Consider the following 27586-nt stretch of genomic DNA (forward strand, 5'->3'; position numbering starts at 1 on the left):
GATGAAGCAACTGATGCAGCCTGGGGCAGTGATTCACTCCAGCATCCTGAATATTGCCTAGAAACACAAACATCTTGTAGAAGGATTGAGATCCCAACACTGTGGGAACTGTTACTGCGGTATTATTTCTGCACAAAGCTGTGAGCATGATGGCTGCTTCAGGGTCCCTTCTGACCTAGCAGCCAACTGCCCAGCTCTGCATACAGTGGTGAGAGTACTGTGTATTTTCCACCCAAATTTTGTGCATTTCTCCTCTCTAAATCCTTTCATAAAGTCTTGTTGCACATTAACACAATTTAGCTAGTTACTATTCAGGGTAGGAGTACAATTGCTATTTTTGCTCTTTGAAAGCCTTAGATTGGATGTGATGGTAACTAGAGATGCTCCTTGGCCAGGGTCTTTGCTGCAGCTTCCTGAGCATGGATATAGATGGAGCCAGAAACGCAGCCGTCTTGGGTTTCTCGTGCAAAAATATTACCAGCAGAAATAAGCTTGAAGAGCAAGAAACAGACTTAAAAAATGCACGAGAGCATTTTGGGAAAGCTGAGTAAGATGGGTAGGAGTGAGCACTGTCCAAATCAGAAGGGGATGTTTTTAATCAGAGTTTTCATTAATTTTGTTTCAGTTTTGCCTAAAACATGACATGGCTGCCGTGATGTCTGCAGGCTTTCTCCAGCCCTTCCTCACAAGCTGGGGTTTCCAGCAGCTTTTTGCTCACTGGTTTCTTGTTGGCTGGCACCTCCTGTGGCCTCCCCAGTGCTCGGTGGGCTGGAAGGGTTACCACACTGTCCTCTCTGTATAGACTCCTGGGAGGTCATCTTCTCAGCCCTGTGGTCTCTGACATGCTCTGGGTGCCTGCTGCTCCCAGCCGCACATGCTCCCATGCAGCTGGAGCTTCTCCCTGGAGAGATGCTGTCTGACCTCAAGCCCCTTCTCTGATTTACCGAGATGATCTCAGCTTCATAGCCCGTCCTTCAGCATCCTCGTAGCCCCTTCCAGGTGTGGAAACATCTGCAAGTGTAACATCAGCCGGGCTGCGCTAGGAGGGAGGGAGCAGCCGTAGGGGCTTTTCCCCTTGCACCCCATCCGCGGCCCCTGCCCACCCTGCGGCAAGGTCCCAGCCGCTTGGTCTCCCATCCGCGCCCCAGCCGCAGGGTACCCTGCTTAGCTTGCGGGGCCCCGGCGGCGCCGCAAGAAGTAGGTCACGGCTCATGGGAGCACGAGCGGCGGCGCTTCGGTCCTGCGCAAGCGCGCTAGCGCTGTCCCTCGAAGCGCATGCGTAGAGCCGAAGTAAACACTTCATTTCCCACCCATCCACCCCCCCGGCGCCGCTTCCCTACACAAAGCCCACGGCGCATGCGCGCTTCCCCCACCCGCACCTGCGTGTTCTCCTACTGCCGCCTTCCCCCCTCCCCGGGGCCTCTGGCGCATGCGCCGCGGGCACGCACTAGCTCTCCGCGCCGGCGCCCTGGGCAGCCGCGGCCTCGCCCCTCCCCCCCGCCGGCCTCCCGAGCAGGCGCAGTGCGCGCCCTTCCGCGTTCCGCGCATGCGCTGTGAGCGAGCCCCTCCCCCGCCCGCCCGCCTGCTCCCTGAGGTAACTCCCTCTCCTCAGTCCGTTGTTCCCGCTCGAGTGGCGCGGTCCCGGCGGCGCGGCGAGAGGGCGGGCCGTTAGGCCGCGGCGGCCCGCGTCGTTCCTTCACGCGTCGGTAGAAGCTCCCCCGGCCTCCGCGGCGATCCCTGTGCGCGTCTCCGAGTGGGGCGGCTGCGGGCAGAGCGGTGCGGACCGGTTGGGGCCGGTTCCCCGCGCAGGCGCAGGGCCCCGTAAACAGGAAGCAGCGGCGGCCCGGAGCGGCGGAGACAAAGGGGTTGTGGAGAGGGGAAAGGAGGGACTCGGGTTGGCTCGGCTCGGCCCGGCCCAGCGAGTGGGGGTCCTGGCGGCGGGCGGCAGGATGGTGCAGAAGGAGGGGCAGACGGCGCTGGAGGAGCCCCAAGGCAGCCCCAACCCGGCCGGAGTGCCCGGCGCTCCCTTAGAGCCGCCGGGTGCCGCCGCGGGGCCGGTCCCGGGGGGCGAGGAAACTGACACCGAGACGGAGACCGCGCTGGGCTCCCGCCGCTTCCTCTGCGGCGTCGTGGAAGGTAAGAGCTCTCGGAGAGGGCGTCCGACGTCCGTGGCAGACCGGGGGCGTGGAGGGACGGGTCGGTGTTCCGGGGTGGCGGGGGGCACGATGGTATCCCCGGGAGACTGGGGGTATTTGGGGGCCGTGAGGGGTGTGGGTATCCGCGGGAGACCGGGGGGGGGGGACGGACTGGTTCCAGCTGGCCCTGCTGTTCCCCGTCTCCTCCCCCGACCCTTTGCGACGCCCGGAGGAGCCCGCTCTGCGAGGAGGGTGGTGCGCGGTTCTTGGCCGCAGCTCCCTCCGCTGGAGAGGGCTGGGGGGCGGGGAGGAGCCGCGGCTCCCGGGCGGGGCTGCTGCCCCTGGGGCTTGTGCTGGAAGCTGTTCGCTAGCAGGGAGTGCCCTTTGATGGCAGCTGTTCGGCGGGCTGAGGGCAGGCCTGGCACCCCCAGCGGGCCGATGATTCCTAATGGAAGCTGAGGCTGTGCTGTGGCTCGCTTGCTAGTACGTGTCTAAAGGGGGAGGTAGGAGAGAGAGAGGGAAGAGCTACTGTGCGATTATCCCAGCTGTACATGCTTTTTCCTGCGCGCCAGAGGCTCAGATTCAGTTTCCTGGGTAGGGAGTAGGTGATTCCATAGACATCTGTTCTGGAATTAATATTAAATGCTCCCTGTTCTGTAAAGTGTTGTAGCTTACCATTTTAATTGCGTGGTAGAACAGTCCTCTTCTGCCTTTTGGCATAGTTGCAGCATTAAAAGGTTTAAACTGTTGCAGAAGCTGCAGAATAAAGGGACTCTCTTTGCATTTCTCAGTAACTACAGAATTTATCTGCATTTCAGACAGGTCAGTTAAGGTAGGTGGTTGAAAGCCAGCAAGAAAAATGGTTTATTCCCAACATAATAGTTGGTTTGGAATTGTTCTGAATTCCTGTGGACTGCTATTATTTCTGTACCTATAATGAAACTCTAGTAGGAGAAAAAAAAAAAGATTAACAGATGGAATGGAGAGGGAAACAGCAGTTTATCAAAGTCAGTATCTGCGTTGCTTGCAGAATGCCTTTTGTTCATATCATAAAAAGAAAAGACCATTTGGCTTCTGCAAATGTTACTGTGAGGAGTGCACTAGGTCCAGTTAATGCCTTTATTTTGTTAGCACTTACTAGGGCTTAAATACAGTCAGTGTGGAGAGAGATGCCTTTACTTTGTTAATAGACTTAATTCTGTGAAAATAGATGCTAAATTGAAGGCTTTGGAGACAGATACTAGTGAACAGAAATACAGATTGTAACAGCATGTTTTCTCATGTTCCTGCCGATACACCTTGACCATGGATCACCTGTTCATCCAGGTTTATATCAGAACCACTGCATATACCATAATAGTTTTTCTTGTCATCTTAGTTACATGGTTGATCTCCTCTGCATATATTTTGGTGCAGGTGTTCTTGATTATACTGTGCATAAAGCAAGAAAATGGCCTCTGCCCAATGAAGCAGTCTAAACACTAGTTAGGAGTTACCAGTCTAACATTAATATGCACACACACAAAAAAAGGAACAGGAGAGTGTTTAAAAACAAACTGTTGTGGTGAATGAGGTAAAAGGTAGTGGGTGAAAACATCTGTCTCTTTAGTGACTCAAGGGAATTATAGGGGTAAGAGAAAAACAGGGATTAACTTTAGAAGTGAAGATAAATGTAATGTGGCAGTTAACAGACTAAATGTATGGTGAGATTAAAGCAATGAGATGGAGAGTCTGGGTCTTTTGTAGAAAAGTAGGGGGGAAATTGGTAAAATACTGGGTGTGCACTCTAAGAATGTAAAGAGCTTATGACTGATAGAGAATTCACCATTTTTGAGGGGACTAATATGATTTAAGAGAGTCTTGGATGCAAAGCTCTGCTCTGGTGCACTGCCTTCAGGATATATCCTGGCTTTTAGTGATGGAGAGCGTGGTAACTGGGATGAGGTATTTGGCACGATCTGTTGACTTTGTATTAACCTGACACAGAGTCTTGAGGGAGCAATACAAAACCAGGTCAATTTTTAGTTGGACAGAAGGCTCCAAGAATTGTCATGAGCTGGCACCATTAGTAATCTACGAAATGTGGTGATGGATGGAAAAGTATCACTTCAGATTAGCATGTTCTCTTCAGTCTTATTTAATTAGTTTTTGTTATATTTTCTTTTTTTTTCTTTAATAGTAGGCCACAGCTCTGCTTTAGTCTAGTAAGTCTGAGAGGTAGTGTCATAGGTAAAGCAAAAGTTTTCTGAACAAGTTATGAGACATAGGTGGTATTTATTCCTTTTGTGGGTTCTTGAGCTTCCTGAGGGCAGCATCAGTCAGAATTAGGTAATGCTAGTGAAAATGAGAAATTTGTTCTGGGTGAAATAAACTGGGAGGTTTTCACAGCTTGCAACTGCTCTCTTGTTTGTTCCTCTGTTTAACGGTCCTCCGTTTGTCACTTTGCAGTTTGTGAGGAGCAGTAGTTACTCAGCTTTGCCACTTCGTGGTGCCAGTTAGTCCAAGATCAATCACCCTGAGAGATTAATTCTTAAAACTTGAGCCTGTTTTAAGCTTCTTAAAAGAGCATTGTTCCCTTAACAGGTAACTGAAATACATGCTAACATATAGAAAATGCTTCAGCTGCATCAGTTTTGAGTTTTGAAAGGTTATAGGAGGGTGTTTTTGACCGCTGTGAGACCAAATATTTGAAGATTTACAATGGTGAATAGCTCTGGAAATGAAGATATTGTCTACCTTTTGAACTCATGTTCTGTGGGGATGTGTGAGCTTTGTGTATTAGGAGCATCATTCATCACTGACTGGCCATGCTGTTTGAAAAGAAGAGCTTATTAAATTTCAGTGTTATTTTAGTCTCTGGTCTTTGCACAGACTGCCAAGCTGAAGCTTTGTTTTGAAGTGCCCACTTGTGGTTGAACTGTTTGCACATAGGTCTAAGTGAATTTACTTGACTAAGAGTGCATTGGGAGTGCTTTTTAAGGTATTATGTTTCTAGAATGGAAGGATTAGATTTAAAACCAGAAGCGGTTACAATTTCCATGGAATTCCATGACCTTGAATATACACTATTCTAAAATCACTTGTGTAGATGCTTTTATATGATTATTCAAAGACATAGTCTTAGCTTGTAAAGATGTGGGAATTGTAAAGCAAGATACCAGCTTGCAAGTTAATTTTGACAAGGAGCCTATTAAACTGAATAAAAGGAATGAAATCCTAAGCATTTTGTTGACTCACTTGCACATTTTTTTAATTACATACTGAGGTAGATGATGTGTATTTATATACTTTGTGTGTGTATTTAGCATTTAAATCTGTACCACCGGTTAAGCATTTTTGAGCTGGTAAATATTTTCAAGTGTCTTCAGTGTTCGCTTTACAATCAAATCTATTTTGTGGGTGTCTGGAGTGATAGTTTAATTAGGTTATGACTGTTCAGTCTGCTCTTACAGTAATGCTGACTTGACTTGTCAAGGGCATATGCTCAGGATACAGTTTGGATTCTGAAAATTAATTGCTTCTGTGGCCAAAATGATAAGAACTCATTTCATTTCTTATGATCTAAGTTATAATTGCATTTTAAATTTAGATAAGTTTGGGTTATTACACTTTCCTAATGCTGTCTAACTGGATTTTTCTGTTGTTGTTGCTTTGGGAAGCTTTTTGATGAATGTAGCAGAAGAGGAAGAAAATGGTGGGTTGTAATATAATGTTTCATGGAGTGGGCATAATCTAACATCTAACTGGATAATTTTAATCTTGTTTCCCATAGGATTCTATGGAAGACCTTGGGTTATGGAGCAGAGGAAAGAACTTTTTAGAAGGCAAGTCATACTTCCTCTTACTGCAGCACATTCCATTGCAATATAATCATAATCTTCCACTTAAGCCTGCTAAGAATTATTGTTCTAACCTAGAGGAGCTTTTTGCCTAATATCGATATTCCTGGGGGCTCATATTCACCTTTCCATCTTGCGTAAACCAAATTTATCCTATATCAGTTGTGCATAAGGTTATTGTGACTTAATAGTATAACACAATGTTCTATGCAAAAAAAAATTTAGATTAAGTACAAGAATTAGTATCAGATCAAGTAAAACATAGAATTCCTGAATTTGTAGACTATTCTCTGAATGAAGGCTTTTTTCTTGTTTATAGACTTCAGAAGTGGGGACTAAATACATACCTGTATGCTCCAAAGGATGACTACAAGCACAGGATGTTCTGGCGAGAAATGTACTCTGTGGAGGAAGCGGGTAATTGCCTTTATTTTCCCTCTGTTTTCTATAAATAGGCACTTGAATGAATTGAACATTGCTACATAGGCTTGTGTGTGTTTAGTCACAGTAGCCATTTCCAATGGTGAGCGGAGACCTGCTCTTAATACCCCGCAGATGTATTTAGTGGAGCTTTGGTACAAGCACGGATTTACTTCTTTTAACTATAACTCTACAGATGATTTCTAAAACTGCTTTTAAGGCTTAGTGTTACGAGATTTACTTTTTTCCAGGGAAAGGTTGCTCAGAATTATTCCTCTGGCTCTTGAACATCTGGGCTATATTTTGAAGTGGAAATTATTTGCTTCAGAAAAGAAAAAAGATTGATGAGCAAATAGCATGCCCTTTTATGTGATTCATTAAGTGCTTGCCTCAATGAAGAGGGTACCAGTCGGAAAAGCAGCCTCTGAGTATTTAGTTGGAACGTGAAAGACCTGTTTAAGCTGGTGTGAGGCTTTTTATTCACCTCTGGTATTTATGGGATCTACAGCGTTTTACTAGCCTGTGGGGATTATCATTTTTCTTGGGTGAGGGGGAAAAATGATACTGGCTTGAAATTAAATAATCCTTCTTGGAGGCCACTTTGAATCACTGCAGAAATATAATCTAAAGGATACTGCAAGATAATTGCCAATAAGAACAAAGATTGTTAAATATTCTAAAAATAATTATCTTTATTCATTGTGCGGAAGATTAAATTTGAAGTTCGTATCTTAAAGCAACTGCTTCTGCACAGTGATGTTAAAAAAAGCCCTTTTTCATGTGCCTCTAGCTTCAGTCATATGAATAGTATGTGAATCAGTGTCATGCAGCATATTACTACATTGAATTGTCTCTTAATATGTGTGACAAAAGTGGAAAAAGTGAGTAATAATTCTAGAACTGTTGGTGTGCATTCTGTAAAAACAGACTACATCCACATTTGTCTCACAACGTTGAGATGAAGAGAATTTTTAAAACCTTTAAAAGTTTTAACATAGAAAATAACAATACAAGGACAGTTGTTGTATTCCTTTTGGCATAATTTCTGAGAACTCCTCCAAATAATTTGATGCTCTTTGCTGTGTTAGTTTTAAGAAATTCCAGCAAATTATTATTTTTTTTATTATTATGGCAGCAGAGGCATCTGCACTTCATAATTTACTTACAATGATGTCTGAGGGTTTTTTTTGTTTGTTTTTTAATTGTTGAATTCTTCTGGAATATTTCAATTTGATTTCCAGAGCAGCTAATGACTCTAATATCAGCTGCACGAGAACATGAAATAGAGTTCATCTATGCAATCTCTCCTGGACTTGACATCACTTTCTCCAATCCTAAAGAGGTATCCACATTGAAACGCAAGCTGGACCAGGTAAGCGTGACACAAATTTACCACAGCTGCAGTGCTACTTAATTTGGAAACTTCAGTACCCTCCTCACTCTTGCAGCTTTTCACTAGCCTCTTTAATGTTTTCAGCACTAGCATTAGTTTGGACACCTCTGAACAATTCCAATGGATGTGTTCAGGTTGCATTGCAGAAGTAGCCAGTGATCATACAGATTTTTTAAAAAAAAAAAGTCTCATCTTGTATTGGATTCTGAAGGCTGTTCTTGGGAGCTTGTCTTCAGACGATTTTAGGGTCTTGAAGCCAAGATGCAAAGATGCATTTCTAAAGCAAGAACTCTTATCCACAATAAACACCTTCAGAGGCAGACCTGACATACACATCTTCGTTGTTCTCCAGATTGACTCCTCTCCTTTGTCCAAAAGCTATTACAGAGTTAGCTTTTTTTCAGCTGTCTGTGCAGTGAGATCAGCTTTGGATTATTAAACCTGGAACAGATTACAGGTCTTCAGAGGTCTAATCTTTGAGAGAATCAGAGCAGTGGGTCAGAGATAGGCATTCATTGTGAATAGATACTCAAGTCTGTCTTGCCTCCTGTACCTTCTCTCCCACATTCTTGTAGCTTTTCCTTTAAGCTAGATTAGATTTAAAAATTCTATGGTTTGATTAAAAAAAAATTAATTTAAAAAATTAAACCCTTTGCTCCTGTCTCTTGTATTAGGTTTCTCAGTTTGGCTGCAGATCTTTTGCATTGCTGTTTGATGATATTGATCACAACATGTGTGCAGCAGACAAAGAAGTTTTCAGTTCCTTTGCACATGCTCAAGTCTCGATCACAAATGAAATTTATCAATATCTAGGAGAACCAGACACATTCCTTTTCTGTCCTACAGGTAAAATGAGATGAATCATTTAGTTCAGCATCAAAGGAGGGGGGCTGTTATCTTACTGATTGAAAAGCTGGTTTAATATTTAATCACTGCTTTAAGGAGTATTTTGGGGTTGTTTGAAGAAATTGACTTACCAAGAAAGGTTCAAGTAACTCAAGTATATGCAGAGTTTTTGCCAAATCTGCACATCTCTGAAAGGCTTAATGCCAAGCAAAGAAGGCAGCTTGATAGAATGGTTCAAGAAGTTTGAACTGAAAATTAGGTTAAAGGAAGACTTCTATTTGACTTGTACCAAAATCTTTTTGCTTCTTGATCTAGCTAGCTGTTAGTTTCTTAGAATTTTCTTAAAGTAGAGGTACAGCACAGTCTGGGCTCGCTTCTGTCATTGGTACCTGTTTTTAATAAGATTACCTGCTTTCAGTAGTCAGTGAGTTGCTTTACTTGCTTACTAAAAAATAAGGTGGCTTGCACTTGGGTCCAATCATTGCTTTTTTAAATTGCAAGCTTCCTCTAATACCTGTAACAATATTGTAAGGGAGAGAGGATCATGATGTTCAGAGGTGTGGATTGTTGCAAGGAAAATTCAGTTCGGTAGCAATGTTATCATCATTGTTAATTTGTTTATCCCCTTACACTGTAGTAGTTTGGTTCTGTTGCGGACCTCCTCTTTAACTTGAGAGACATATGTGCTGATGTTAATATTTTTAGGTATTTGCACTTTATAATCAGTCTTAAGGTTTCTAGTTCTCTCGCATATTGTCTGCTATAACCTGCCCTTCTATTTATGGACTTTGTTAGTTTTTTCCTAATCTTGTCATTTGAGCAATTTTAAATAAACTGTCTACCTTTCCTTTCTGATCTTTATGCTAAGTATCATTCATAGTGTCCTTTTTTTATTTATACTTTAGACTTTTGGGCCTTTCTTGGTTAATTTTATAGATAATTCTCTTCTCAAATGGTATTATTCTCTCAATGTGTTCATGGGACAGTTGGGTGTGTTGTCACATGGGTGCATCCTTCTACTAGCAGTGACATTCTCTTTTCCTGTGCAGAGTACTGTGGAACTTTCTGTTATCCAAATGTTGCCCAGTCGCCGTATTTACGGACTGTAGGAGAAAAGCTGCTCCCTGGCATCGAGGTGTTATGGACAGGTAAAAATTGTTTGGTTTGGTTGTTTTGAGGTTTTGTTCTTTTTTTTTTTTGTTAATTCACTGTTGGTGTTAAAAATGATTTCTCAGAAGTATTTAGTAAAATAAACTGTCCAGCTACTTGGGGGTTCAGTCTTCAAGTATATGCAAAGCGCTGTGATTATCCTGTTTTCCTCTTAGGTCCAAAAGTTGTATCCAAAGACATTCCAGTAGAGTCCATTGAAGAAGTTTCTAAGATCATCAGGAGAGCACCAGTTATCTGGGATAACATTCATGCTAATGATTATGATCAAAAGAGGCTTTTTCTTGGGCCTTACAAAGGTCGGTCAACTGAGCTCATCCCTCGACTAAAGGGAGTTCTGACCAATCCAAACTGTGAATTTGAAGCCAATTATGTTGCTATTCACACGCTTGCTACCTGGTACAAGTCTAACATGAATGGAGTGAGAAAAGATGTGGTGATGAGTAAGTATGCCTATGCCTAACTGTTTGCTGGGATCTGTGCTTAACCATATAAGTCATACTGATTTTATTTTTTTGTAATGATTCTAGCCTTTCTTCACCAACTTTTTCTTTTTAAGATCACCTAGCATTTTCTGTCCTGTAAGTAAATGGCAGTTACCTGAAAGATGATGAGCATCTAGATTGTTTTACTGACTTCCTGGGAAGTATCTGTAGCACATGCTACCAGAGAATTTCTTAGTCTCAAGAGGTATCTGGTTGTATAAAAAGCACTCTCAGCAAGCAATTTTAATGCCCAAATTTGACATAAGCATCCCATGGATTTGATTTCATTGGAATAGAAGCAGTTCAGATCAAAAGAGAAACTGAATGCCAGAATGTCTAGGTTTTGCATACTGTTTCTGTGTTGACATTGATGGTGACCATAGTTTTACATTTTGTCTAATTAGGATGTAGTGGTTTGTTCTTCTTTGTGAAGTAAGGCTGTTAGAGAGTTCTCGAATGCCTTGTCTAATGTGACTTTTTTTTTTTTTAAATTTATTTTAAATGAAACTTGCATGGTAACTTTTAAAAAACTTGTCTCTGTAGCTGATACTGAAGACAGTACAGTTTCTATCCAGATTAAATTGGAAAATGAAGGGAGCGATGAAGATATTGAAACGGATGTTCTCTACAGCCCACAAATGGCCCTGAAGTTGGCCTTAACGGAATGGTTGCAGGAATTTGGGGTACCTCAACAATACAGCAGTGAGTCTAATTTGGTATCCTTCTGGGATTGGTGGAAAAATGGGGTTAAATTTTCAGTACTTGCATTTAGACTAAAACTATTTTACAGATCCTGGCAATTTGTATACTTTCTAGTTGGAAGTATTTTCTGCCTTCCTAACTGGGGAAACCTTAATAAAGAAAGAAGAATGCCTGACATTCTGCAGTGTGCCTGTAGTGCCCTGACTGATCAGCAGAAGCAACCTTTGTGTAGGATCCTTTGGTACTTCTGATACAAGGCAGGAAAGAGTCTGGATCTTGCTGGTCCCGGTTGTTACTAGACTTCCATGGGACCTGACAAGAGAGGAAGAATAGGCTTTTTCTTGAAGTGGGTGTTAGATTATTGTAAGCATCAGTTCTGACCCAGAGGAGTCCATATTCTTCCAGTTGTTTTAAGATGGGTTTGTTTTTCTGAGTTTCTGTCTACAGAAATCAGCTAGGTTCCGCCCAGCATTGTACACCTTCCTTGTAGCAATGGGAGCTTGGGATCTGAGGTGAAATCTGTTTTTCTCAAATGTGGGTTTCAGGTGGTCAGTGTGCCCTTCTCTGGTAACTGGTGGTGGAATGGAAGAACCTCTTCTCCTCCCAGCTCTGCTCTGGTGCAGTTATCCTTCTGAACTGCTGTAGGGTTTCGGATCTTTCTAAAACTCAACTGCAGCAAAAATATTGGGTGAGGAGTAGTAATTAAGACGTCATCTTCCTCCATTTTCACAGAATAGTTTAGGTTGGAAGGAACCTCTTAAGATCTCCTAGTCTAACCAGGTTGCCCAAGACCATGTCCAGTTAGTTTTTGAATGTCCCTTGTTTTCCTTAGGTTAAAGACATTTTTGCACTTGAAATATTTAAGCATTAGTTCTTTTATTTTGAAGTGTGCTCTATATCCAAATAAAACTTTAACAAGTCAGTTGATGCAGAGGGGAAAAAGTTAACTGTGAGAGCTTTTTATTCTGATGGCATAAGTCAGAAATGCTGCTGGTAGCACATAAATTTTAACTAATTTTCCTAACTTTTTCCTCATCCTGTCTTTGCTTGCCAGTTACGTGGAGGGGAAGCTTGCAAAAAACCAAAGTCAGTAGTTAGAATTACGATGACAGAAGTGGGCAGGCAGAGTACCAAAAGGAAGCTGAGCTGATCAGATGCCATAGCAACAGAATCATCCATGATTTGCAGAAGTTGCCGATTTGAATGTTAGTTGGCAGATACTGAAAATTCTAAACTTGTTTCTTCTTATTCTCAGGTAGGCAAGTGGCCCACAGTGGTGCTAAAACTACTGTGGGGGATGTAGGGCCTCTGGTGGCACCATCCTCTTTAAATGCAGCAACTGTGGTTACCACAGTTTACCAAGAACCCATCATGAGTCAGGGGGCAGCGCTGAGCAGCGAGTCACCGGCCTTGGTAAAGGAGGAAGAGAAGAAGCAATCTGATGAGGAACCAATGGACATGGTGGTGGAAAAACAAGATGATGCAGACAAGAATGCTAATCAGATACTGACAGATATTGCTGAAGCCAAGATGGCAGAGGAGTTGAAGCCAATGGATACCGATAAGGAGAGCATAGCTGAATCAAAGTCCCCAGAGATGTCTATGCAGGAAGACTCTGGTAGTGACATTGCCCCTATGCAGACTGATGAGCAAATTAACAAAGAACAGTTTGTGCCTGGGCCAAATGAAAAGCCTCTCTACACAGTAGAACCAGTGACTTTAGAGGACTTGCAGCTTCTTGCTGACTTGTTTTACCTTCCATATGAACATGGGCCCAAAGGTGCACAGATGCTGAGAGAATTCCAGTGGCTCAGAGCAAATAGCAGTGTTGTCAGTGTTAATTGCAAAGGAAAGGATGCTGAAAAAGTGAGTGTGAATCTTGTTTCTCTCCTTTTTAAATCAAAGTCCTGAGCAATGTTGTCTGTTGTCTGTAATAGAGACTGGCGTTCTACTTCCTAGGACCTGAAGGGTAGGGTGTAACTAACCACAGGTCACAGTAATTTTTATTCCTCCAGTGGAATCTACTCTTCTAAGCCCTGTAATGCCATTTAGCTATGAAGGCAGTCTGGTGTCTGCATTTGACCAGTTATCCCTGTACTGGCCTCACTTCTAACAGCCATAGAGAATATCTGTGAATCACGTGGTGTGGTACTCCACACTGGTAAAATGAAGTAATGAATTGTATAGTCTTCCTCCATATTTGGAGTACCTCTTCTCCCTAGAAGGCTGTGCTTGATCTTGTGGATCTTTTGCCTCTGTTCATAGATAGAAGAATGGCGTAACCGAGCAGCCAAGTTTGAAGAGATGTGCAGCTTGGTGATGGGGATGTTCACTCGCCTCTCCAATTGTGCCAACAGGACAATCCTTTATGACATGTACTCCTACGTCTGGGATATCAAGAGTATTATGTCAATGGTGAAATCTTTTGTGCAGTGGTTAGGTAGGTGCATTGGGAGCCATTATAATCGCAGATAGTGTAATTTTTATTTTTTGTTTTTAATTAGCCCACGGGGAAAACAAAATATTAGGCAAGTGCGTTTTCTCGGACATAGGGTCTGGTTTGACCCTGTTTTAAAGGTTTTCCTGTCTCGCTACTTGAAGCAATGCTTGCTGTGAATTTGCTTTGGTATTATAAGTGAAGTCTGCTGGATGCTTAAGATCGGAGACCTTGATTTTCTTCTTGGGCTAATGAAACTTGAATCTCATCTGACACGTAAGTGTTGACTTTAACTTACTCTTGACTGAATGCACACTGGACTATACCATGTAACTCTTGGATACCTTGGTGTATGATTGGAAATGACACTACGAAATGTGACCACATCAGCCATCTGCTGCTTGCTCTGTCTTGATAACATTATTGCTGTCTTCAACAGAACAATTGCAGAAGCGACCTTTCAGTGGGCCTGGCCAAGAGGAAGCCGATCCTCCCAGCCCTGTGCGCATGCGAGCTTTAGCATAAGGCTATTCTGGTGCAAAATAATTCCCTTTAAACACTTTCCAAATTGCTGATTTTTTTTTGTTGTTAATTTTATTTTTTGATAATGGGTGGAAATTGTGGAGCTCTCTAGACAGATTTAGTCTGAGACTTAAACTGATCCTGAAACAGTTTTTTCTCTTTCTTTCTTTTTTTGCCCCCTCTTTCTTTCTTTTTTTGCCCCCTCTTTCTTTCTTTTTTTGCCCCTCTTTCTTTCTTTTTTTGCCCCTCTTTCTTTCTTTTTTTGCCCCTCTTTCTTTCTTTTTTTGCCCCTCTTTCTTTCTTTCTTTTGCCCCCTCTTTCTTTCTTTCTTTTGCCCCCTCTTTCTTTCTTTCTTTTGCCCCCTCTTTCTTTCTTTCTTTTGCCCCCTCTTTCTTTCTTTCTTTTGCCCCCTCTTTCTTTCTTTCTTTTGCCCCCTCTTTCTTTCTTTCTTTTGCCCCCTCTTTCTTTTCCTTTTTTTTTTTTAAATGTGTGTCTTTTTTGTTTTGGTGGGGTTTTTTGTTGTGGTTTGTTTTTTTTTTCCTTCCTGAAAGATTTTTGGGGGATCCTAAGTTGGCAGATAGCACCAGCATGGCCTGGGTAATTCTAGTGACCTCATTTCACTTTCAGGTTTCAATCCAACTGTAAGGAATATGCTGTGGACTTGCTTGACATACACAGCAGGCAGCAAAGCTGATGATCTCACGTCACACTTCTTGTAGCTGTCACAAACCTCACAGTGGTTAACCATTACACAACCTTGGTCTAGTCCTAGTGTTTGGATTGTCTTTAAATGATACTGTTAAACACTGGCAGGTTTAAGCAGGGACAGAGAAGACCTGTTAAGTCATCAAGTCAGTCCACGCTCTGCAGCTTCCTGTGTTTTGTGCTTTTTAAATATCTGATCCCTATACGTATGGTTGATAAAGAAGAGCTTTTAAGACTGCCTTCTGCAAAGCACAGAGAAGAAAACTAGCTTGGGAGGAAAACCTGGCAGCATTGTAGTATGTTAACATCTCTGCCTAATGCTGTTTAAAAGCTTTAGTTTGTGCATTTTTAAGACCAGTGTAACACAACTCCCCCAACTTTACTATTCTTGCTGTATGTTGACCTTTAGCTAGAAAGAAAGCTCTCTTTTTGATAATCTGTTTAAAACTCCAGGCCAAAGCTGTATAAAGAGAACAGTGATTCTTGTAATCTCTAAACATTGAGGGCCCAACTTAAGACTGAATTTCAGAATTATCAGACTGCCTACTGATTTCAGCTGAAATTGTCTTCAGTTTTCAATGTCCCTGTACAGTTAGGTTCAAGTCTTTAAATGCATCAAATATTTGCAATAGTTCATGTTAGAAGCCAACTTTGTAAATACTAGGTCTGTTAACTTTGGCACTGTTCTACTCCAGTACTCAAACTGGTGTTAGATAGCTGAAAAAATAAGAGTTTTTGACATGCACAGTTTAATACTCTTATGCTAACAGTGCTTCTATGAGAGGGGATGGTATTGTCTTCAGCTTGCATTTTATCGCTAGTGTAAATACATATAATGCAAAGGTCTTTGACAAAATACATCATTATATAAAACTAAATACATTACAAATCCAAACAAATTAGTTTTCACAATGGTGTGCTCAATGGTCCACTGAATGTTCACTTTCTTCACCTCTCCTCCCAAGTCCAGCTAGCATTCAGTCCCTTAAATTAGTGTGGCTGTACAGTACTATGGATTACTAATGACTTCTATTGTCTTCTTCCCCATTGTGTACAGATGGGAGAATCCTCAGCACAAGTTTCTACTGCTATTGGATGGACAGCGCCAGATGTTCACAGCGCGTCGTCATTAATTAATTAAAATGGAAAGGTTTTGTCTGTGAGGCAGCTCAGATAGATTAGAAGTGCAATAGGCATGAACTGAAGTCACATTTGCGCAGCGACTAAGGCATTAACTATGTTTTTCATTTATACAGCTCTTCATTCACGCAGCTCTTTACTGTAATAATTGGAAGTGCTAGTTAAGTTGTAGTCTCAAAGGACAGACAGATACTGTCTTCCAAGTTATTGACTAAATCTCCTTATGAAGGGTATCTTTTTATGTGAGAATTCAAAAACGTGGGAGTAAACCAAATTCAAATTCTGATGCTTGGATCATTTCTGAAATTTACCATACTTAGGGTAGTTTGCATTTAACATATATTCCTAAACTCTCAAAAATGTCAAACTTGGCACACTTTGGGACTCTCTGACTAGCACAACATACTTGTCTGTACTGATCTGAGACTGTTACTTGAACAGGAGGTAGATTGCTGTCTACAAAAGGAAGAGAGTATTTGCGCTGCTCATCTTGTCAGAAAACTAGGCAGGTAATTGAAATCTCCACTCCAGATACCATGCTTTTTTTTGTTTGTTTGTTTTCTCCAGACTTGTCATTTATGTTAGCTGGTGAAGGCTGTGGCACCTTGCTGGCGGAACAGTATTAAAAGTCAAACAGCTTCTTTTCTAAAGCAAGTGTAAACTAAAGCTGAGCACTTCAATGGGCCTGCTGTGGCTGGTTGATCAGTAGGGACCCTGGTGCATCTGATATGCTTGAGGAGGAAAAAAAATCAAGATGCTAAAAAGCAAAGCTAGTATTATCTGTGGCCTACAGGGTGTACTAGTTAAATTGTGAGTTAATTCCTGTTAATACTGCTTAGCTTTTTAACGTGCCAGCAGCGTTGTGAAGGTACAGCCTGGATTATGTAAATCTGCATAGTCTTTTGCAAGAATACTGTTTCATACAACTGTCCTGGCTGCCTGAACTGTTCCAAACTGCATATATTGCCAGTCCTAGTTTTCTGACAAGATTAGAAACAATAATTACTAAAATGTGACTTCAGAAAGGTCCATTTTTTTTTTTCAAGGGGCTGTGATAATGGCATTTGTTTGATCTAAAATTTATGATAGTAGCTATTGAGCCACGTAGCTTCCAAGATGTCATCTTTTCATAGATGAGATGGATGTGTCTGCCACAAATGTAGAAAAAAAGAACGTACAAAATATCTGGGAAGCTTACATAATTGTGGATGGCACCATTCTTGTGCCTTCTGTTCTGGAAAGAGGTGTGTTAACTGAATCACCTCACCTGTTCTTAGCCTAGTCTGTTACAGGTAATCCAAAATTTGGAATACTGCAATTAGTGTGCAAGCACAAAATCTTTATAAATCCTACATTATTACAGCCTCCCCCTAAGCCCTGGATTCTAGCTCAGTTAGAGAGCTTTTTCCACAAGTGTGTGTTAGCTTTTTGGACATGTTAGAGACCCAGGAAATCCCCCTTCTCGTAACATTCTCCGCTTGGATCTGATCTCAACAGGGTGTCGTAGTCAATCTTCAGCACAGTTCTTAAGTGGAGACCAAGAACCCTGGGCCTTTAGAGGTGGTCTAGCAGGAGAGTTCCAGGTATCAATATGACTTCACAACTGAATGACATTTTCTTTGTTTTATGAGAAACCTTTTGTTGCACATCAGAGGTCTGGAAGGATTGGTCTGCCGAAGGCTTTCTGGTCCAAAGCCCATTAGCCTTACAGCTTGGTTTAAAATAATTTTCCTCCCCTTTCTACAGTAATTTCTCAAGGAGATGCTGCCTGTCCCACGCGCATGCGAAGCGCAGCGGCTTTAGTTGTACATTTCACATTGTTTCTTTGCAGGTCGCACAGCATTTTTATCTGCGCCCGCAATTGCACAATGCGCGCATGCTTGTCTGCCGATGGGAATTCCATGAGCAAAAGGGATGGTCATCCAAATTTTGATTCCTCTCTAAATAAAGCTGTAATGAGCTTTGTTGTGAAGATTTCAATTGGCAAATATTCTTAAATCACTGTTTATACCATGTTCAAATTTGTTCATGGATTTTTCAGGCGCTATACTTTTCCCCCCTCACAGGTGCTCTGCGCGCAGCAAATTGAATCAGCGCATTGCTTTTGGGATAAAGCGTCTCCTCTGGCCAGTTAACCCTCTTCAGACCAAACCTTTCCTCCTGACATTCTATGTTCTTATACAGAGACAGTGTAGATATGATTGGTAAAAAGTATTTTAAAGCAGATAAGATTAACAGACTCTTAATGTGCTGTTTCAATTGCATATTTTAAAACACCAATTGGATATTTTCTATTCAAATAAGGTCTTTGCATTTGTAAAGCATACCAACCCCACCTTCTTCTGGGGTGCCTGCAAATAGCACATGTTAATTTGGGAGTCTGCAGTGCACACCCAAGAGTAATGGGTTTTGTTGTTCATACAGTCATATTAAGTATTTTGTTTTCACAGCGTTTGCTGCCTATTGATGGGGCAAATGACCTCTTTTTTCAACCACCTCCATTAACGCCCACTTCCAAAGTGTACACCATACGACCCTACTTTCCTAAAGATGAGGTAAGTGCTTTTGACACTTGTCACTGTTGTTGTTAGTAATGCGTTTCCTTTTGTTGCTGCTGAGTCCCTTCATACCCTATGAAACAGATGTGCCAATATCTTGTACAAGGCACAAATATAAGCTCACAGGAGAACTGAGGTTAAATGACTTGCCTATGGTTCAACAACATGCTGTGCAACAGTACATGTACACCCGCATCTTGATTCTCAGTCTCACACCCCACCACCTTTTTAAATCTGCGAGTGCCTTCCGTATTTCTGAAAGGCAAGTTGAAGTTGTTCGTGGCTGGTAGAGGAATTCTTGCAGTGGGGACACATGCAATGGATTAACCTTTGGGATGGGTGTGTATACCTCTTCAGTCAGTAATTATTGTGGTAACTCCTAGTCTTCTCAGAGCTATATAAGCAGAACGTTGATACTGCATCTCAAAACATAGCTGCAAATGTGATGATACTTCAGGCATTCTTATCATTTTACTTACAGTTGTAAATTTTTTGGTCTGTTTTTTAAAGAATGTCAAATCTGCTTTGGAGTGTTTGATACTTTAAAACCAGGAATTTTATATTGATCATTATTGATTAGAGCTTTTTTCCTTTTTTTTTTTTTTCCCCCCCACTGAACAGATCCGTGGTGTAGTTTCATTCCTATTAGCGTAGCAAGAATACTTGAAACTGATATATCAACCAACAGTTAGTTAACCCTATGGATGCAGTTTAAACAGTGTAAAGATTAATGTAGCTTGAACTTTTGCATTTGTAGCTACATTGAGATGAAACATGTTTCCTTTGAAACATAAGTATCTAGGTTGAGTTTGCAGCAGCTCAAATGACTCCTGACTTTGAAGCCAATCAGACAGACAGGGCTAGCACATGAAGACATGTCCTTTACCTGCTACTTTTAGGCTAGTTCTGTCCTGTGCTGTTCTCATGAGCAGTAAAGCAGCTTTTTCCATACCTTAGTGCAGGACTGTACCTAAGCTGGTTTGTTCCTTTGTAGGCAATGGAACTGATATTTCTAAGCCACCTGAACAATTGGTGATGCAGCTAAACATGCAGTCATAAAGAGTATTTCTTCTGAGGAGGAACTCCTTTTTTATGAAGGGAGGCCTGAGACATGTCAAAAACAAAGCCTTTTTGTTGAAAAGTGTAGTTTCTTATTTAAAATGTGACTGATACAAGTTTACTCTTTAAAGAGATTCAGCTGAAAGCCTTTTAACATGCAGAAAGTCAGTGTGTCTGTCCTTTGCAGTGGTTAAATTGTTGCATGTCAACAGTAGAGGTTTTGAAAAGGGACTTTGTAGCAAGGGTATTGATCTTCGGTGAGAGTTTGGCAGCTAACCCTCAGGATTAATCTTGTGCTTTACAATGTGCAGGAGGCTGACCTCCAGCCTGTCCTTCCCAGCTATTGAACTTAACTGCAATGTTTTCGGCAGGCAACTTGAAGAGTTACTTTGGGGGTGGCGGGGGGATAGATGCTTTCTCATAGATGGGTACTCTTGTTCTGTGTAGCTTAAGTGTCTGTCAGTACTAGTTTACAGTGGAGCTGTTAATGAAATCTCACTAAAACAAAGTTGATAGCTTTTTAATGCGACTGATGACTTGAAATCTTTTCTTCTCTCCTCTTAGGCATCTGTGTATAAGATCTGCAGAGAAATGTATGCTGATGGAGCTGACCAACCCTTCCATAGTCTACCAGATTTAATTGGAGACAAGTATGTATTAGAAACGAATGACCTACAGAGGTGATTCTGAAGGATGAAGTCCTGACAATGCATTTAATTTGAGTTTTTAAAAGTGTGTGTGTGCGCGTGAAGAATACAAAGAGCATTTGATTTAAAAAAAAAAAAAAAAAAAAAAAATCTGTCCTCTGCAGGCCTCATGAAATTGGGGTTTTCATTTCTTAAAGATACCATTAACAGTTATGTGTCAGTTTATGCTCTGGTCACCTGTTGTGAGCTGTTAGAAAAAAGACTTAGCTGAAACCTCTGTATTATGGAACCTGTGCATCATAGTATCTTATTATTTCAGATTTTTGTGAAAGTATGTCATGACAGTGTTCATAGTCTGTAGTTACCCTCTGGTATTTTTTTCCAACCTAGTATAGTTCTTCAAATAATTGAAATTTTTTTGAGGACCAATCTCCCAGCTGACTGCCTTGAGTTTTTTCTGAAATACATGTTATTAATTACTTGTACCAACTTCTAAAAAGAATAAGCAATGACAAGTGAGAATAACTTAAAAAAAAAAAAGGCATTAAATCTGAGCTGTAAAATGAGCTACTTTGAGGTTTTTTTTTTATATCTCGAGTGTTTAATTTAGACAGAATTTTGTAAAGAGGTTGCTCTGTGAGTGACAGGAAGGTAGTTAAGAAAGAATGTGTAACTGGTATCAAAAAATACCCAGAATAGAAGATGGAAGAATAAGGAGGTAATGGCCACAGAGAAACTGAGGGCAAAAGGTGAAGGAAGTTTGTATCTCTAGTGTGTCAGAAGAGCAGTGTGTATAGAATTAAATTATGGGATCCTGACATGCAGATTTTGCTCATAGTTGAGTTATGACAGCTGATCAGTCTGTTAATGCTTTGTAGGAACTAATTCTGTGATTGGAGGATTCTGTCACTTCTTTGGATGACCCTAGAGTCTCCTCCAGAATACCTGAAGAGCATACTTGTTCAAAGTGACCTTCTTTTGACTGAATTTGGACACTTCTTTCTGCAGGTTAGTAGGAGGTCTACTCACCCTCAGCCTGGATTACTGCTTCGTCTTAGAAGATGAGGATGGCATATGTGGCTATGCTTTGGGAACGGTTGATGTGACTCCTTTCATTAAAAAATGCAAAATGTCTTGGATCCCTTTCATGCAAGAAAAATATACTAAACCAAATAGTGACAAGGAGCTGTCTGAGGCAGAGGTTGGTATAACCTGTGAGGTCAGAACTGTATTCTGAACTCTTTCTTTCCAAAGCAGGTCTTTGTTTTTCTTTTGCATTTTGAGCTTCTGTGTAATTCAGTTTTTGTACTTTTCTGAAGTCTTTGAGCACAATATCTGACATCTTAGAAGGTGACAGTAATATTATTCACTGTCAGTCAGATACAGCTGTGTGTTGTAATACACCCATGAGGTGTACTTTAGTAGTAATCAATGGAGTTAAATGTAAGCCACCTTAATACAGAGAAAATTACATTATGAAAATAAAAGATTGCTTCTGCTCTGTTCTCCTGCAAAATGAGATATTAGTTTCCCCATGCTGCAGGTAAGGCTAACCCCAATAGTCACATCAGTTTAAGTATGGAAGACAAATTAAAGAGCACTTGGGTTTGATGTTAAAAATCTGAGCTATTTGTGGAGTGTGACAGCTGTAAACGATGCAAAACAACATCTGCCCCTTAGCAAGTGCTGAAAAATCATTATCTTGCATTGGTTTTGGAAGAAATTAGAAAAACAATGTCACTGAATTGTTAGAAATAGTGAAAAGTTCTAGCTGATGTACTCCTGTCAAGGAAAGAAATGCATTTAATATTAAGAGGTGCTGATCCACATCTGCAAGTGGAAGGAGGTGTGTGCAAAGTTGTAACAGAGGCAGGCCCAGAAACACCACTTCTTAGCCTTTTTCTTTTCCTCTCAAGAGGAAAAGAATACTTTCCAGAAAGTATTCTCCAACAAGTTGTCTGAATACAAAAGCTAGTGTCATACTAGTGGGCCTCCTAAGGGAATCCCTGGCTGGTAAGAGCAGTGCAAAAATGACATATATGGCAGCGTGCCCTTGCTTTATTTGAGTAGGACTTAGACAAAGTCTTAAAGGAGGTCATGGCTCTGAGAGCACAGACCTTCCCACAAGTAAAGAAAAGCTTCCTGGAAATGGAGTGAAATGTTTGTCACCCTGTTGTGAAAATGACCACTACTTATAGGCATGTTTGATGGGGGGAAAAGTGAAGTACATTCTAGAAAACAAACAAACAACTTCCACTACCACTATTGAAGCAGAGCTAATGCTGCAGTCTATAGGCTTTATGACTTGATTTTTCTACATTTGCACAGTGCTGTGCTTTCAACTGTATATGTAAATTCAGATTTTTGAAGCAAAGCTAATGCATATAAAGATACCAGGAACTAAACACAGCAAAGCTGTAGTGGGTACAGTAAGGGACAAGGGGCCTTGATTTCCAGAAGCTTAAAGCCAAACTTCAGAGAGAAAGCAGGTGTTTTGTGCTGATAAACTAGCTTTTCCATTGAGATGTTTAAGAACATTTTTTTGCTGTTGGTACATTGCCCCAGGATTTCTGCTGCTTGTACAATATCTCAGAAAAAGTCTGTTTCTTGAGACTATGGGCTTGAGGGATGTTCCCATGAGTACAGAGGAGCTCTTTGTACTTTGCTCTTGAGGTAGATGCTGTGGGATTTTATCCATTTAGTCTTTTGACACTACAATGGAACATAGAGAATACTCCGTAGTTGCTTAGAAGCCATTGTCATTGAAGATCATGTAGGGAAAAGTTTTCTCACGGAATAGGATTGATTTGGTTTCCTTTATAGACCTCTTACCTCTTGATAATCTCAGTCTCCGCTTTGGCTTGAAAAAGCTCCCTTTCTGTACTTCTTAGATCATTTGATTCAAATTGTTGACTTCTAATACAGTTCAGTGGTTCTCTATTTTACTTAAATATATCTTGAGCTCCAAACATCAGGGGATAAATAAAATCTTTTGTTTCATAAAAGAAAAATCCAGTCCTCTGACTTGTGTCATACTGTTGTGAGCTTGTCTTGCAGTTTTGTCTAGGTTCCTGTCAGGGAAGTTTATCTGGTATCTGCTTTTCCTGAGATTAGTTATTATTGATCACAGGAGATGAATGCATCATCTCTCTAACTGCTTCTTAACCCCACCTGTACCCTACTCCTTGACAACCTGCTTTCCCTCTTGTAGTGCTTCTGTGGCTGGAAGAAACAGGCATCACCTTTGCCTTGGTGCCTGAAGCCAGCATGGCTAGCTTTGAACACTTTCTGTGGGATTGTGCCTGTTACAGCTGTGATAAAGAAAAGCCCAGGGGAGCAGGCATGGTTCTGAACCTGAAGTAGCTCAACAAGTTTTAAGTAGTAACTTTGAGCAGACACTCTTCCTGCAAGAGCTGGGAGATGGCAGTTTATACATTTGAGGGGATTGCATTTAAACTTGACCTGAAAAAAAAATGTGGGGATTGCTAATGTTATGGTTCCTTGTGTGATAAAATCATCATTTGGGTTGTTATGGTAGTGACTTTCAGTTATACAAGAAATGAAGTTAGGTGGCTTGTTTACATGAGGCAATGCTCCCTAAAGGTTTTAAAATTCAGTAACCAGCAGGGGGAATGACTTGAGTATATTTCAGATTTGGCTTTGTCTACTTCTGTGTTACCTCACTTGATTGTTCCATTCCCATGAGTTGCATGAAGTTAATGTCTGATGTCACATTCCCAAGATCTTCCTGGGTGATTGCAATAGTCTTTAGTGATCAACAACATGCTTTAGTCATCAATAAGGCTTATTTCAAGTTAGAGGCGAATTTGTCTTTGGGGCAGGTAGTCTAAGATAATTGCATGGACATGAGAGATGTTTCCAGGCTGCTGTGAACCAAAGAATACATGTGGAAGGTTAGGACACTTGGAACTAAAACTGCCTGTGTAAAATGCAAAGAGAAGGAATACCTGTGCACAAACGGTTATGTGTTGGCTTATGGTTTTTCTTGCCTGAAGTGTCAGTCACTGAGAAGCCATGCAAGGAGTCTTGCATTCCTCCTTTGACAGTCTGAGAAGCTTCTGTAGTCTGCCTTTTTTTATCTGGAATACAGAGAGCAATTCAGCAGGTAAGGAACAAAGTGACCATCGGAGGTGTGGTTGAAAAGCATGCTGATTTGGAGGTATAGTCTGTGAGCGAAGCAGCCTCCCTTAGTAAAGATGAATGAAAATGAAAAGCTGGATAATGATTGAATGTCTATTTCCCATATTCTTTTCAGAAAATAATGCTAAGCTTCCATGAAGAGCAAGAAGTATTGCCAGAATCGTTCCTTGCCAACTTCCCATCATTGATAAAGATTGATATCCACAAAAAAGTGACAGATCCAAGCGTGGCCAAAAGTATGATGGCCTGCCTTCTTTCTTCTCTAAAGGCTAATGGTAAGCCTCTTGCACTCAAAATTTCCTTGCTTGCTAATTATGTGTTAGTTCTAGGATGCAAGGCAAACCTGGGATGGTTATATTAACATACCATATTTGCATGTCAGCCTGAGACATTTGATTCCTGCCATAGTCAGCACTCTAGATTTAGGTAAATTATTATAAAAGCTTTTGGATAGCTAACTTCTGCCACTGTCTTTGGTAAAAGGTAGCTCTTCACTTTAGCCATTTTCCTGCAAATTGGAAAATAGGAAGAACTGAGGGAGCAATTTGACAATAAGAGCATGCATTTTTACATTTTGAACAAAGCACAAATGTCTATATTTCCCCTGCTGGCATTGGTAATGATGCTTTTTCTTATGTGTGGCACTGTGCACTGGTGGGTAATTACCAAAACCTTCAATATGGGGAAGTACTTGGCTGTCTGCCTTACTGTGCACCTGAGGTTCACAGTTCCTTTGTGTGATTTGGTGCCCTCTTCTAGTGCTATTTTCTGAGCCAACATCAGAGTTTCAGAATGCTTTTATGTGAAATAAAAGGTGTGCAGAGGGTTTGTTCAGACTGAGAAGACTTCTGCAATGTGCAGTCCCTTTAGGGGATGGTCAGCTATGTTGCCATAAATCTGGTCTCTTTTTGGCATTATGCTCCATATGGAATTGGATCAGTGTTTTCATTTCATTTGAATGTTAAAATAGGTGGGAAGTCTAGTAATACTTGATGTCTGTGCTTTTTACAGTAACTCTTCTCCTACAGTATTTTGTTTCTTTCTTCCTTCTTCAGGCTCCCGTGGGGCTTTTTGTGAAGTGAGACCAGATGATAAGAGAATCCTGGAATTTTACAGCAAGCTGGGTTGTTTTGAAATTGCTAAAATGGAAGGATTTCCAAAGGATGTTGTTATCCTTGGAAGAAGCCTGTGAAGTGCTTGACAGCGAACTGTTCCAGTACTGTAGTCCCTTAACAGCTGGGCAGGTAGTGGTGGGGATCTTCATATGGTCTAGCTGCGCAAAGCCAGCAATAAGCCAGCTTGGTAGACGGGGCTATGCGAAAATCACCCATCACACATTCAGACTGTAGTTTGTTGGAAGAGGATAATGCTGCTGAAAACACTGTTTTAACAAAGAGAAACCTTGTCCTCTCCTGGTCCTGTGTGAAGTGCCAAGGAATCTTGCATGGGCTATAGCTTTTCAGAGGAATCCCTCTCAGTTGGTGCTGTGGTTCATGGCAGTTCTCTGCATTCACGTGTCAACAGAAAAGTGGTCTCTGGCAGAAGTATCTAGAAAGATGCAGGCTTTTTCTCTGTCATAGAGCAGGATGTGCAACTGGAAGTTGCAGAAATGGGAGGGATTGCTTGTGTCAATCAGCAAATTTAAAGATAAGTAGCTACCATTCTATTTTTTACTATCTTTATGCTTGTTGATAAAGCAATGACCCATTGTCACTTCTAATGACCATTGGTTCAAGCTTTGTGCTTTGTTAGGGACAAATGTGCAGTGGTCTGTGGCAGAAGTCACTTAATGACAAACTTGTAAATTTCAGTGTATATAAACTTAGCTGTATGCTGACTAACTTTTTGTTTACCAGTTTTTGTAACTTTTTCTTTTCAAAAGTGAAATGGTATAGGTCCAAGATGGCACTTTTGAATAACCTAAAACCACAATGGAGAACGAATCTGTCCTCAGCACTGACCTTTCTTATTGTGCCTCGTATCCAGGGCTAGAAACTGACCATCTTGGGTAAGGGGAGCAGATCCCAAATGATCCTTCCTTCAGACAGCAGTGTGTCACTGCTTGGGGTTATCATCATTCTCCTGGGCCTCAAACAGCAATTCACAGGGTGGTCTGCTGAACCTGTTAATTTTGGTAACGTTCACATGGGATTGGATGAAAGATGGTGAGAGGGAGAGAGCTGGCCCACAGCTGGGATTTGTCCTTGGAACAGTCACCATGTTTCAAAGCCTGTTCGTACTAGTTTGATTAAATCAGGGTCTTCAAGTCCTGCACATTTGTATCAAGTAACTTTTCTATAAGAAATGCCACAATAAGAACATTTTTACACATTATTTAAATGGTTACCTGCTTTTAAATGTTCCAAGAGTTTGTTTTTACCCAGGACTGACATACTTGGCTATGGGATGGAATCAGCATGGTATGGGATCTGGTAGTGAGGTAGTTTTGCATCATTTATGAAATTGGTATTTCACAGAAGTCCCAGTGTCCCAGATACGTAACTGGCCAATGGTATACACCTTGCAGTACCTTGCTTCTTTCACCTGCTGCCATCAGCTGTCTTTATCTTCCTTTTTAATTTTCCTGGGGTTTTTTCCAGTGGTGCACAAAGGAAATTCAGTTCCTTTTACAAGCCTCCAGCTGCACAGAAGACATTACGCAACCTATAATGAATGGCATTAAGGCTGCAGTAATGTTGTCTGTGACCTGTAGGGAGATGCTGTGTTTGGCCTTCTGGTGCAGTCACATGCAGGGTTTTTGGTTTTTGGTTGTTTTTTTTTTTTCCTTTGCAGAATGTGAACAATTTTTTTTTGATGCGGTAGTGGAATATTTAAGTTGAAACAAGTTCATTTCATTTTTAGAGAGAGGTACGGGGTTGTGCTATGGGATTTCATGTAAGTCAGAGCTGAATGCCACTAGTTTTTATACAGCTTTGAGTGCATGTTGAGTAGCTGATACCTTGGTTTATCAGGTGGGAGAGTTTTGTTTCTTCATGGATACCAGAGTCAACTTATTTTATCTGGATGCATAACATTACAGCATAGGATGCTTGTGGCCTTATTTCTTGGCTCTTAAGGAGTTGCCACATTTTCTCTTCCTATGACTTTGTTATTATTATAGAAGTTAATTGTATAAGCCTATGGAATGTCAGGCCAATACCATCATTCTAGGATTGTAAAGTGATATGTTGACATATCTTTCATGGTTATGAATTTTCATTAAGGTTGGAATGCCACTTTCATTAATCTGTTTTTAGATCAACAGTATCTGTAGCAGAAAAAAAAGACCTGTAAAACTGTATTTGAAGACCATGCGAGAAATAGAATAAAAATTGAGAAGTGAATGTAAATAAGAAATGTGTATTTTGTG

General features: G+C 41.2%; 1 protein-coding gene across 2 annotated transcripts; it reads left to right on the forward strand.

Annotated features, from left to right (window-relative positions):
* The first annotated feature begins 1561 nt into the window (after nucleotides 1-1561).
* Nucleotides 1562-27560, forward strand: OGA (O-GlcNAcase). Of its 2 annotated transcripts, none has more exons than XM_069796805.1 (16): nucleotides 1562-2136; nucleotides 5908-5959; nucleotides 6294-6391; nucleotides 7636-7766; nucleotides 8462-8633; nucleotides 9683-9781; nucleotides 9959-10243; nucleotides 10829-10987; nucleotides 12243-12853; nucleotides 13253-13427; nucleotides 17289-17374; nucleotides 18242-18346; nucleotides 19973-20058; nucleotides 21064-21256; nucleotides 24332-24491; nucleotides 25272-27560. In XM_069796805.1, exons 1-16 carry the CDS (start codon nucleotides 1950-1952, stop codon nucleotides 25406-25408), a joined length of 2736 nt encoding a protein of 911 aa, XP_069652906.1. In that variant the 5' UTR covers nucleotides 1562-1949; the 3' UTR covers nucleotides 25409-27560. The 2 variants fall into 2 exon arrangements, with proteins under 2 accessions (XP_069652906.1, XP_069652907.1); XM_069796806.1 differs by lacking the exon at nucleotides 1562-2136 and adding an exon at nucleotides 5445-5479.
* Nucleotides 27561-27586: the final 26 nt, after the last annotated feature.

This window comes from Haliaeetus albicilla, chromosome 11, assembly GCF_947461875.1.
Source record: "Haliaeetus albicilla chromosome 11, bHalAlb1.1, whole genome shotgun sequence".
NCBI lineage: Eukaryota > Metazoa > Chordata > Aves > Accipitriformes > Accipitridae > Haliaeetus > Haliaeetus albicilla.